Source organism: Saimiri boliviensis, chromosome 3 (assembly GCF_048565385.1).
Source record: "Saimiri boliviensis isolate mSaiBol1 chromosome 3, mSaiBol1.pri, whole genome shotgun sequence".
Lineage (NCBI taxonomy): Eukaryota > Metazoa > Chordata > Mammalia > Primates > Cebidae > Saimiri > Saimiri boliviensis.
The window spans coordinates 50906331-50920000 of record NC_133451.1 but is presented as its reverse complement, the minus strand read 5'-3'; the positions used below and the strand labels follow the sequence as shown (position 1 = coordinate 50920000).

Genomic DNA, 13670 nt, shown 5'->3' with positions numbered 1-13670 from the left:
AGGCCTCTCTGAGGTTCACAAGAACAAAACCAACTGTGTTAAACTTAGAATAAAGTTGAGTTAGCAATCTCTCTGATTGCTGGGTAACAGAATTGAGCTCCAATTCCCAAAACGGAGGCTGCAGGCCCTTGCAAAAATAACCTAGATTGTGCTACAACAAGCCAAATCTGTGAAGGATTTCGATTTCTACATCCGGAGCAATATTGCAGTAATAACCACACAACTGTTACACACGATTTGCATAATCGCAGACACTTGGGCTAGAGGAAGTGCGAGATCTTCAGGCATGACTCAGTGTTTTTCTCAATTGGGCTGACCTAAATTACTTTTATTATAACATGACTAATACCACAATCATAAAACTAGGTATTAACTCCTTATGGTGGTAATTCTCAGACAACTACAGAGCCTACTTTGCAATCAACACATTTACAAATTAAATACAAGTAGGACTACAAAACCCATGCAGCTGAAATTAGCAATGTTAATTTATTTTTATTTTTATTTTATTTTATTTTTTTTTTCGAGATGGAGTTTCGCTCTTATTACCCAGGCTGGAGTGCAATGGCACGATCTCGGCTCACCGCAACCTCCACCTCCTGGGTTCAGGCAATTCTCCTGTCTCAGCCTCCTGAGTAGCTGGGATTACAGGCACGCGCCACCACACCCAGCTAATTTTTTGTATTTTTAGTAGAGACGGGGTTACACCATGTTGACCAGGTTGGTCTCGATCTCTTGACCTCGTGATGCACCCGCCTCGGCCTCCCAAAGTGCTGGGATTACAGGCTTGAGCCACCGCGCCCGGCCAGCAATGTTAATTTAATGTGAAAGATGATGTTGATTTGCTGAAACAAAAAAATCACCTAATAGGGCCCAAGGGCCTAGGGCCTCGTAGTTTCTTTTTTTTGAGACAGGGTCTGGCTGTGTTGTCCAGGCTGGAGTGCAGTGTTAGGATCACGGCTCACTGTAACATTGACCTCCCAGGCTCAAGTGATCCTCGTACCTCAGCTTTCCAAGTAGCTGGGACCACAGGCGGGTAGTAGTCCACCAGGCCTGATGAATTTTTAAATTTTTTATAGAGATGGGATCTCCCTGTGTTGCCCAGGTTGGTCTCAAACTCCGGGGCTCAAGAGATCCCTTCCACATGGCTTCCCAAAGTGCTGGGATTACAGGTGTGAGCCACCATGCCAGCACCTCTTGGGTTCTTTTGAGGTTGGTTTACGTATAGTTTTCTTCAATCTGAAACCTTTCTTACTCTATGGGGTGCCTGGCGGTCACCTGGCTTTCCTTGGCCTTCAGTGCATCATGTATATATTAAGTCCTCCTCCTTCTTTTCTTTTTCTCATTGGTCGATGACAATAAAAGGCAACCTGGAGCCAAAAGAGGATTCAACATAAACTCAGGGGCTCCTCCGGATGGTCCAGAATATTCTTGTAAGAGAATGCACAGCCCCTGAGATCATGTCTGATAAACTCTGATCCAATCCGATCATTCCATGGCAATCCCCTCCACTTTGCCAATTACCGTTAGCAAATTCTATCACTGGCCAGGTATGGTGACACATGCCTGTAATCCCAGGGCTTTGGGATTACAAGGTGGGAAGATCCCTTGAGGCCAGGAGTTTGAGGTTACAGTGAGCTATGATCCTGCCTCTGCACTCCAATCTGGGCAACAGAGCAAGACCCTGTGTCTTAAATAAATAAATAAATAAATAAATAAATAAATAATAAAATCACTGGATTTGCCATCTCTGGCCACACAGAACAAGAATTTTAATTCCACACAATACCTCTTAAAATATTTGAAGAGAGGCCGGGCTCAGTGGCTCACGCCTGTAATCCCAGCACTTTGGGAGGCCAAGGTGGGTGGATCACAAGGTCATGAGATCGAGACCATGCTGGCCAACATGGTGAAACCCCGTCTCTACTAAAAATACAAAAATTAGCCGGGTGTGGTGGCACGGGCCTCTGGTCCCAGCTACTCAGGAGGCTGAGACAGGAGAATCGCTTGAGTCCAGGAGGCGGAGGTTGCAGTGAGTTGAGATTTGCACCATTGCACTCCAGCCTGGTCACAGAGCAAGACTCCGTCTCAAAAAAAAAAAAAAAAAATTTGAAGAGAGCCGTCCTATAATTCCCAATTTGGATCTTCTCCAGGCTCAAAAGCCTACTTTTCTCAGAAGTTTAGGCATCAAGGTCAATCGCCACCCATGGCTACTGACCTTTGTTTATACCCCAGGATCTTCCTTAAGGCACACTTCCCAGACGGGAGCCCGGGTATGGTCTGAGCCTCTGTAGGCTCCCAGGGAAAGGCTGGAGGGATGGCTTCTGAAGGACAATTTCTGGACCAGTCAGTTTACCTACTTAATTTTTTCACAAATATTTACCGAGCACTTAGAACGTGCTGTGCAATGTTCTACAAGCTGGGGGACTTGGCAGACAGTAAACAGACTAGGTCTCCGCCTTGATGGAGTTTACCTTACAGTGGAGAGGCAGACAGTCAACAACTAAACTTCCAGACTCTAGCATGATGCTGGGCCAGGGGACAGAGGGTGCAAAGGGGAGGCTGTTCCGGATGGGTGGTCAAGGAGGGCCTCTCTGTAAGTGACATTTGGCTAGAATGAGTTATCCTTGTGGATTTCTAGGGAGAGCACTTCCAACAATTGCCAAGGCAATGAGGTGGGTGTATACTAGGGGTGGTCAAGGAACATTAAAAGACATCCGGGCAGCTGCTGTGGCATGGCCAAGGGTGATGGTAGAAGGTGAGGCAGGAGCGGGGGAGAGGACATGAAGCCTTGTAAGGTCACTAGCTTTTATAATGGGGAGCCATTTGAGCACAGGAGTGACTTGAGGTAGTAATTTATGTTTTAAAAATTCCTCTAGCTGGGGCCGGGTGCAGTGGCTCACACCTGTAATCTCAGCACTTTGGGAGGCCAAGGTGGGCAGATCACAAGGTTAGGAGTTCGAGACTGGCCTAGTGTCGACCAGTATGGTGGAACTCTGTCTCTACTAAAAATACAAAATGTTAAGGCTGGGCGCGGTGGCTCATACCTGTAATCCCAGCACTTTGGGAGGCCAAGGCAGGTGGATCACAAGGACAGGAGTTCAAGACCAGACTGGCCAACATGGTGAAACCCCGTCTCTACTAAAAATACAAAAAATTAGCTGGGTGTAGTGGTGTGCACCTGTAGTCCTGGTTGCTCGGGAGGCTGGGAAGCTGAGGCAGAATTGCTTCAACCCAGGAGGCGGAGGTTGCAGTGAGCCAAGATTGCGCCACTGCACTCCAGCCTGGGTGACAGAGCAAGACTCTGTCTCAAAAAAAAAAAAAAAAAAAAAATTAGCTGGGCATAGGGCACGCACCTGTAGTCCCAGCTACTCGAGAGGATAAGCTGGGAGAATTGCTTGAACTCAGCAGGCGGAGATTGCAGTGAGCTGAGATCACACCACTGCGCTCCAGCTTGGGCAACAGAGAGAGACTCTATCTTACAAAACAACAACAACAACAACAACTCTCTAGCCTTAGCAACATAATGAGGGCCCATTTCTACCAAAAAATAAAAAAAAAATAAAAAATAAATGATATTAAAAATTAGCTGGGTGTGGTGATGGATGCCTATAGTTCCAGCTACTTGGGAGGCCAAGGCAGGAGGGTTGCTTGAGCCTGGGAGGTTGAGGCTGCAGTAAGTGGTGATTATGCCACTGCATTCCAGCCTGGGTGACAAAGCAAGATTCTGTCTCAAAACAAAACCCTAAAAATCCCGCTGGCTGATAGAAAAGTTCTGGAGATAGGTAGTGGTGATACTTGGATAACAGGATGAATGTTTTTAAAGCTACTTAACTATATATTAAAAAAACCATTAAAAAGGTAAATTTTATTGGATGTTGTGCCTACAGACGCACAGGACCTAGAAGAATGTGTCAAACTATAAACTGCTTGCGATTGTGACTTTGTTCTTTGCTTCTTGTGTTTTTCAGTTTCCTCTAATGTGCTTAACTTTTTAAAAGTAAAGGTTATTTTAGGCCGGGCGTGGTGGCTCAAGCCTGTAATCCCAGCACTTTGGGAGGCCGAGGCGGGTGGATCACCAGGTTGAGAGATCGAGACCATCCTGGTCAACATGGTGAAACCCCGTCTCTACTAAAAATACAAAAAACTAGCTGGGCGTGGTGGCGCGTGCCTGTAATCCCAGCTACTCAGGAGGCTGAGGCAGGAGAATTGCCTGAGCCCAGGAGGTGGAGGTTGCGGTGAGCCAAGATCGCGCCATTGCACTCTAGCCTGGGTAACAAGAGCGAAACTCCGTCTCAAAAAAAAAAAAAAAAAGTAAAGGTTATTTTAAAAACATGTATTAAGCCTTCGTTGCTTGTAGAATAAAGTTAGTATACTCCAAAAAAAAGAGGTTAATTTTAAGTTATGCATATTTTATCACAATACAAAAATTTTAAAAGGCAGCAAAAAAAGGCTGGATGCAGTGGCTCACACCTGTAATCCCAGCACTTTAGGAGGCCGAAGTGGGCAGATTACCTGAGGTCAGGAGTTTGAAACCAGCCTGGCCAGCTGGTAAAACCCCATCTCTACTAAAAATACAAAAATTAGCCAGGTGTGCTGGTGTACACCTGTAATCCCAGCTACTCAGGAGGCTGAGGCAAGAGAATTGCTTAACCTGGGAGGTGGAGGTTGCCGTGAGCCGAGATTGCACCACTGCACTCTAGCCTGGGAGACAGAACAAGACTTTGTCTCAAAAAAAAAAAAAAAAAAAAAAAAAAGTTGGCAAAAGAAAGCATTGCTCATATATTTCATTATTTTTTTAAGTGAAAAAATATCCCTCTGGTAACTAGGTAGAGAAGAGTGGTGCTCGCTTCGGCAGCACATATACGAAAATTGGAACGAGAAGAGTGTAGTTGTGGGGGTGAGGGGTGCCAGGTAGAGCCTGGCCAACAGTTAAGTTTATTTAATTCATCTTCGTAACAGTCCTCTGAAACTTATGTAGTTATCTTCGTGTCAGGTGAGAAATGCAGGGCTGAGAGAGGTGGTGACTTATCCAAGGTCACACAGTAAGTGGCAGCCCTGATGACTGTGAAGTTAAAATCATACTGTTGTGCTCTCATTCACGCAACCTAGGTGTGCCTGAACTTGCTTTTCTATCCCTATGTTAACGTAGCAATTTACATCAAGTCTAAAGTCAAGCAAATCACTCAGGTGAGTTTTGTGTAAGTTGCCAGGCTACATGCTGTGCCCTACTTGGGTCATGGTGTTTTTGATTCACAGGCATATTGTTTTGCTGTTTATTCCCACATTTTGTTTTGCTTGCCTGATTTCCCTCTGTACCTTTTCTATTCTTTAGAGCAAGTCATAGCTCTTGTTTGTTTGGTATTTTTTTTTGAGATGGAGTCTTGCTCTGAAGCCCAGGCTGGAGTGCGGTGGCGCAGTCTCGGCTCACTGCGACCTCCACCTTCCGGGTCCTGGTTCAAGCAATTCTCCTGCCTCAGCCACCCGAGTAGCTGGGATTACAGGCATGCTCCAGAATGCCAGCTAATTGTTGTATTTTTAGTAGAGACGGGGGTTTCACCGTGTTGGCCAGGCTGGTCTTGAACTCCTGACCTCATGATCCACCCGCCTCAGCCTCTCAAAGTGCTGGGATTACAGGCGTGAGCCACCGCACCTGGCCATCCCTTGTTTGTTTTTAAAGACCCAGCTGAGGCTCCCAAAAGCAGATCGAAAATCTCCACTGCCTTCTGTTTTGGACACGCTCCTTTTTCCCTCTTTTGGCACTTCGCTTATGAAGGGCTGTTTTCCAAGCCCTTGGAAGCAGGGCTAAGGTGATTCTTACAGGATAATACAAGGTGCTGAGTGAGCGCTCCCTTGATTAACAAACATTTGAGTGCTTACTTTAAGTCACAAGTGCTCTAGGTTCTAGGGATACAGCAGCAAACACAACAGACAATTCTTGCTCTTATGGGGCTTACACACAACACAGAGTAAATTTTATAGCATGTCAGATGATAATTGCTACTGAGGAAACTAAAGCAGAAAAGGAAGAAGGAATGCTGGGATGGCAGAATTATAATATCAAACAAAATATGGAGGGGCCTCATTGAGAAGGTGGTATTTGAGGAGAATTACAGGGAAGTGAGGGCAGAAACCATGTGGCTATCTGGGGAAAGGCCTCTCCAAGTTGAGGGGTACAGGCGGTGCAGGTAGAAGCGAGAACTAGCAGAGAGGCCCTCAAACCTGGAATAGAGCCAGACAGGGGGCACACTGGAGACAAAGTCAGGAAGGTGGAGGGAATCAGACCATATAGAGTCTTGGGCTTTTACTGTGAGTTGGAAGCTACTCTGTGGTTTGGGGCCTAAAAGACATCATCTATTTTAATATTAATACATATTTGCTGGCTGGGCGTGGTGGCTCATGCCTGGAATTCCGGCACTTCGAAAGGCTAAGGCAGGCAGATCACCTGAGGTCAGGAGTTCGAGACCAGCCTGGTCAACAGGGTAAAACCCCATCTCTACTAAAAATACAAAAATTAGCTCAGCGTGGTGGTGAGCACCTGTAGTCCCAGCTCCTTGGGAGGCTGAGACACAAGAATCGCTTGCACTCAGGAGGTAGAGGCTGCAGTGAGCCGAGATGGCACTATTGCACTCCAGCCTGGGCCACAGAACAAGACTTCATCTCAAAAAAAAAATTTTGCTGACTGCTGGAACAGTCTCCAGGCCCCAGTCAGAGGCATTATAGGGTTAAGGAGGGGAATCAATGTTTACTGAGTTCTGGCTAGATGCCTGGCCCTGTGCTAAATGCTTTAACGTCACCACCTATGAGACCAGCAGGTGCTATTATGCTAATACTCGAATGCACACCATCACCATCTCTTGCCTGGACCACCACAGTAGCCTCTCATCCAGTCTTTTCCACATGACGGCCAATCAACCTTGAAAACATAAACCACACAATGCAATGCCTCCCCCTCCCACACAAAGCCTTCAGTAGCTTCCGCTCACTCAGTGTAACATCCAGACTCCATCACAGGCTGCAAGTCCCTGAGGAGGAGCTCTCTCCCCTACTCCTCCCATCCTTCTCTGTTGTCACTCACATCCACTCCAGTCTTGCTCATGATCAAATAACCTTGCTGATTTCCTCTGAAGCACTTACAGCCATCTGAAATTATCTGGTTGGTTTTACAATATTTATTGACATGTTACTGTCTGCCTTCCTAGAAGATAAGCTCTAACGAGCCTAGAATCATTCCTGGCACACAGGGTCTATAAACACTGGTTAAATAAATGAATGCAAGAGATGTTAAAAATCTCTTCCAAAGTTACTCTTAGAGTAAATGTCTAGTTAATTAACAAACTAACTAAATCTCAAACCTCTTTTTGTCATTTCATTCAAAACATATTGTCCAAGGTCCTTATTATCAGTCAGGGGTTAAACTAGGGATACGGTAGCAAACAAGACAAATATAAACGCATGAAAAGCTTATAGTCTGGAGCAGGGGTTCTCACCATTTCTCTATCATGGACCCCTCTGGCAGTTTGGTGAAGGCTACAGCCCTTCTCAAAATATCATACAAGCATAAAGTGCAGAGGGATTACAAAGGAAACCAATTATACTGACATATAAGTAATGCAACTACTAAAAAACAACTTTACAATATAGTAATTTCTTTCTTTTTTTTTTTTTTTGAGACGGAGTTTCGCTCTTGTTACCCAGGCTGGAGTGCAATGGCGCGATCTCGGCTCACTGCAACCTCCGCCTCCTGGGTTCAGGCAATTCTCCTGCCTCAGCCTCCTGAGTAGCTGGGATTACAGGCACGCACCACCATGCCCAGCTAATTTTTTGTATTTTTAGTAGAGACGGGGTTTCACCATGTTGACCAGGATGGTCTCGATCTCTTGACCTCGTGATGCACCCGCCTCGGCCTCCCAAAGTGCTGGGATTACAGTCTTGAGCCACCGCGCCTGGCCCCAACCTTGTATTATCTTATAAGAATCATTTTACCCCTGCTTCCAAGGGCTTGGAAAACAATGCTACAAGTAAGCAAAGTGCCAAAAGAGGAAAAAAGCTACCCAGGAGGCTGACACAGGAGAATCACTTTGACCTGGGAGGTGGAGGTTGTGGTGAGCCGAGATTGCGCCATTGCACTTTAGCCTGGGAAACAAGAGCGAAACTCCGTCTCAAAAAAAGAAAAAAAAAAGGCCATAGACTCTTACGTCCACGCAACTCTAACCTCCCTGGATTCCAGTGGGGAAAGTCTGGGCAGCTCTTTTGGCCTCTAGAGCTCAATCCAGTTGCAAAGCTTCGATACCATTTGGAATCATTTTGAAATTTAAGAAGTTATTCTACATTCACTATGCAACCCAGAGCATTATGATACATGTTCGAGGTCATCTGCTTATTCAGACTTTCTGGGAAATCAAAACTCTATGAACCAAAAGGAAAACCAAAAAAAAGCAACCATCACCTCAATTAAAAAAAAAAAATCTGCCAGACAGGAGTCATAGAAACAAACATTCCAGGAACTGATTTTAGGTTTTATTCTTGCCTCCTTGGGAAAAAAAAAAAAAATCATTCCAAACAAAATTACCTACATACTGCCTTATTTGCAGAAATGTGATTTACAATACCACCTATATCTAACTGTAGCTATTTTCATTTTTAAGAGTACTACTAGAGGGCCGGGTGCAGTGGCTCATGCCTGTAATCTGTGCCTGCAATACACTAGACTAGTACTTAGTACATGTTGAGACCTCATTTCCACTAAAAAGTACAGAAATTAGCCGGGCATGGTAGTGTGTACCTCTATTCCCAGCTACTCAGTAGGCTGAGGCAGAACTGCTTAAACCCACGAGGCAGAGGTTGCAGTAAGCTGATATTGTGTCACTACATTCCAGCCTGGCTGATAGTCTGAGACCCCCATCTCAACGAAACAAAACAACATAAGAGAGTACTACTAGATTTTACACAGGAAAAATATTCAAATGTAAGTATCTAGGTTAATGTTACCAAATGGTCTTAAATTTGGATTAACTACAAATGCTACCATCTGTGATAAATCCATTCTCTCTTGATTGTTCACACAGGCTGAGCTTCACACAGTACAAGATATTCCCCATGAAGTATACCAGAAGATAAGAGCTTGGAATTTAAGTTCCAACAGGCAGGGTTTAGGGACCACTCTTGCTAGTGACATGTTCTAGCATCATTGCACAAGTGATAGCTTCTAAGCCTGAGTTTGCACATGTGTAAATGGGAATAATGACAGTAACATCTTACTCACAGGTCTACTGTGAGGATTAAATGAGGAAAAAAGGCATGCACTCCTTAGAATTCATCACATAGTCATATATGTAAACACTTAGTCAATGGTGGTTACTATTAATAAACAAGTAGAATCTCTCTTACATGTTCCTTAGTATTAGCACATTTTTTAAAGATGATAAAAGTGATAAGCACCTCGTCAATGAAGACACTTTGGAAAATACAAAGACGTATAAAAAAGTGGCCATAATCCGGGCATGGTGGCTCATACCTGTAATCCCAGCACTTTGGGAGGCCAAGGCAGGCAGATCACCTGAGGTCAGGAGTTTGAGACCAGCCTGACCAACATGATGAAACCCTGTTTCTACTAAAAAATATAAAAAGTAGCTGGGTGTGGTAGCATGTGCCTGTAACTCCAGCTACCCAGGAGGCTGACACAGGAAAATCACTTGAACCTGGATGGTGGAGGCTGTGGTGAGCCGAGATTGCTCCACTGCACTTTAGCCTGGGAAACAAGAGTGAAACTTTGTCTCAAAAAAAAAAAAAAAAAAAAAAAAGAGGCCATAGACTCTTATGTCTACCCAACTCTATCTCCCTTTTTCATATAAACAGAAGTACACATTTAAAAGGAGTGTAATACATGTATTAATTCTTTTGAGACACGGCCAACTTTGATGGAAGTTGTCTTTTTCTTGTCGCAATAAAAATGCCTTTCATTTTTGGTCTGGATGTGTTGTACCTTCTATGTCTGTTTTAATTTAGAAAGAGAGAGAGGAAAAATAATAAGATCATTTGAAAACTACAGGAGGTTCTACTGTGGAATTCTGGAAGAAGAAAAAAGTGTAAGTTATTTCACAATACAGTAGAAATTACAAGAAGCCCAAAGAGTGCCAACTGTTACAGCAATGAATAAGGAAAAGGCACCAAGTCTCTTTCTTTGCTTGAGACTTGAGTTGCAACGGCTGGGGTATATGCGAGTTCAGGGAACGATTTTACACGTGCCATTTAATTACAAGTACTCTAGACTAGTACCTTTCTCAAAACTCAGAAAATAAATTGTTGTGAAGTATAAAAGGACTGGCTGGGTGTGGTGTCTCAGGCCTGTAATCGTAGCACTTTGGGAGGCGGATTACGAGGTCAGGAGACCGAGACCATCCTGGCAAAGTGGTGAAACCCCGTCTCTACTAAAAATACAAAATATTTGCTGGGTGTGGTGGTACGTGCCTGTAATCCCAGCTACTCAGGAGGCTCAGGCAGGAGAATCGCTTGAACCCAGAAGGCTGCGGTTGCAGTGAGCCAAGATCGCGCCACTGCACTCCAGCCTGGTGACAGAGTGAGACTCTGTCTCAAAAATAAATAAATAAATAAATAAATAAAGAAAGAAAGAAAGAAAGAAAGAAACGACTCAACCCTGATACAAATGGGGTGTCAGGTAATTTTCGCTTAAAAACAGTCTCTAGGAAACGAGGTTTGATCGATTTGTTTCACGTACTTCTCCCCTTTAGGGTGCCTTAAAATGACCTAGTTCTCCCTTCTCTGTGTTAACATCCGACACATCTTTCTCTGACAGCCAAAACTTGCAGATTATCCACGTTTTAGAAGCCAAGTTATACTTGTCCCTTTGCTGCCTGCAGACCTGGGGCACTACCTATGAATGTTTCAAGTGATAACTCAGATGTTTTTAACCTTTTTATTTTGTTGTTGTTTGTTTGTTTTTTAAATACGAGGTCTTGCTCTGTTGCCCGGGCTAGAGTGCAGTGGCATGAATATAGCTCACTGCAGTTTTCAATGCCTGCCTTCATTCCGAGTAGCTGGCACTACAAGTGCATGCCACCAAACCCTGCCAATTTTTTGTATTTTCAGGAGAGAGATTGTCTCACTAATGTTGCCCAGCCTGGTCTCGAACTCCTAAACTCAAGCATCCAAGTGCCTTGGCCTCCCAAAGTGCTGGGATTACAGGCGTGAGCCACTGCGTCCGGCCTAAGATGCATTTTAAGAGGCACTGTTGTATTTCTACCATCTCGAATAGTGTTTGGCCGATTCCTTTCAGCCATGTCCTGAGCTCAAAGTGGAAAAAGGAGAAGAAAATTATAACAGGTCTCACAATCTCTGATTCTATTTAAACCCTGACGATTTAATCTTTCGCTGCACTGGGTTATGGAATCTTTCGAAAGTCAAACAGAGCTTCGGGAGGGGCCTGCCTAAGACGTGCACCTTGGGCCACCTTCCCCAGGGTCACCTGCCAAGGTGCAGGTTAGGCCCAGTGACTCAGTCCTTTTTCCCCACTGCGAGGGCTAGGGAGAGAAACGCGGAGAGCCAAGGCCAAAGAACCGGTCCCCATTTATTTCCACAAATGAGTCCCGGTGGCCCATTAGACTATGAGTGCAGAGAGAGTTAAGAGGAGAATTCCGGGTAAGGGGACTTCAATTTTTTTTTTTTTTTTTTTTTTTTTTGGGACGGAGTTTCGCTCTTGTTACCCAGGCTGGAGTGCAATGGTGTGATCTCGGCTCACCGCAACCTCCGCCTCTTGGGTTCAGGCAATTCTCCTGCCTCAGCCTCCTGAATAGCTGGGATTACAGGCACGTGCCACCATGCCCAGCTAATTTTTTTTTTTTTTTGTATTTTTAGTAGAGACGGGGTTTCACCATGTGGACCAGGATGGTCTCGATCTCTTGACCTCGTGATCCACCCGCCTCGGCCTCCCAAAGTGCTGGGATTACAGGCTTGAGCCACCGCGCCCGGCCGGGGACTTCAATTTGCCACCTGGTGACCAGGTCTACATTCGGATGCATTACCATTTCCCCCCAGGGAAAGCCTCGGTGCGGCCACCAGTTCACGTTCCTCTGGCCGAGTGCACGCAGCTCCGCTCTCCCTCGGCGTCCGCGGACAGCTGGGCACTGCCCCCGAGAGCCACGCAGCGGACCGGGCATGGCCGGGGCCGGCCGAGGGAGCGCCGTGCAGCGCCCGGGAACCCGCAAGGGCCTCCCGGGCCGGGTCCCGCCTCTGCTGCCCACTGCCGGCTGCCCGTAAGCCGGGGCGCCCTGAACTCTCCGCGCCTGGACCACCGCGGCTCGGGACTGGGGCGCGGTTACCTCTTGGGGACATCAAAGGCCCGGCAGGCGGCGGGACGCGGCGGCCCCCCACACTTGGTTTTCCCATAGCGGATCAGGTCCTGGAAGATAGCGCAGCCCGGGAGCAGGCCGGGCGGCAGGAGCTGCAGCAGCAGGATCAGCAGGAAGGCAGCGGCCAGTGTGAGCCACAGCGCGCGCAGCGGGTTCAAAGCCGAGAGCTCGGCCTCCGCTCCCGGAGCCATGGCCGGGAACCCGCCGTCCGCGCTGCTGGCGCCTCCACCGCCCGACCGCGGAAGAGCGGCCACTGGCGCGCCGCGCGCCTGCCTCACCCTAGCGGGACGTCGGTGACGCGACACGGGGCGGGGACGTGCGGAGCCCCTCCCGGACTCACTGCTCGGCCGCGGGAGTCTCTGGTTCCAGTCGCTCGGGGGCTAGCTAGTCGCTCGCCGTCGCTAATCTGGGCACCGGGATGCTTAATGGAGCTCCAGAACGTGATTCATCAGTAGCAAAGTCGCAAAGTAGACGAGACCACGTGTCTGCCAATCTTACTAGCATTATCTCCAATGCAAAAAATGGAAACCCTGCATGTTCCACTTTGGCGTATTTAGCTAAATTATGGTACACTAACATGTTAGAAAATCATGCAGTCATTGACTCAATGATTATGACGAGTGTAGAAACGTGGAAAGCTGTTTAGGAAACAGTATGTGAAGTGAAAAAAAAAAAGACTATAAAAATACATACCTATGATTGCAAACAGCTATATTAATCTGAATGTGTGTATATATGCATAAAGAAGGCAGATCACACACAAAAATGAATAATTGTGTTAAGATGCTGGAAATGTGTTGATATGTATAATGTAAACATGTAAAATAGACAAGTAATTGTACGTAATAATAAAAAGTATACTGGTAAAAACTCTGTTTACAAAACGGCAGTCCCTTCCCAATAGGGTTCCAATCCTTAGAAGCAACGTTTTAAAAACTCCGTCAACTCTTTCTTGTAACATTTATCTCAGGTAGTGACAGTGCTATTTATGTACTCGTTGATTTTAAACAGTACTGATTTTATTTACTATAAATGAAAATCAAGCTCTTTTAAATCTTTAAAAGCCTTTAAAATGTTAATTCCGAGATAATATTTGCCTACTGTGTCACGGGCATCATTTTGGATACTGATGACAGAGGGGTTTACAAGACAATTGTCACTGCCTGTTTGGAGCTTACATTCTTGAGTTTGGGTGCTGGGTGAGAAGTGGAAGAGGGGAGAGGTAGCCAACTCATCACCCTTACCCCAATGAGATACCCCATATATGAGTTGAGTAAACATCAAGATGGGTAGGTTAGTGGG

The 13670-nt window shown here is 45.9% G+C and overlaps 1 protein-coding gene across 2 annotated transcripts in view; it reads right to left on the bottom strand.

Moving 5' to 3' along the window:
• SRD5A3 (steroid 5 alpha-reductase 3) overlaps window positions 1–12640 on the bottom strand; it is a 26232-nt gene extending 13592 nt beyond the window's left edge. Inside the window, exon 1 of one of the 2 annotated variants that reach the window (XM_010344150.2) lies at window positions 12339–12640. In XM_010344150.2, the coding sequence (XP_010342452.1) occupies window positions 12339–12559 (221 nt within the window). In that variant the 5' untranslated portion in view covers window positions 12560–12640. The remainder of the gene's footprint in view (window positions 1–12338) is intronic. The other variant, XM_003933615.3, reaches the window with a different exon arrangement.
• Between the last annotated feature and the right edge of the window lie 1030 nt (window positions 12641–13670).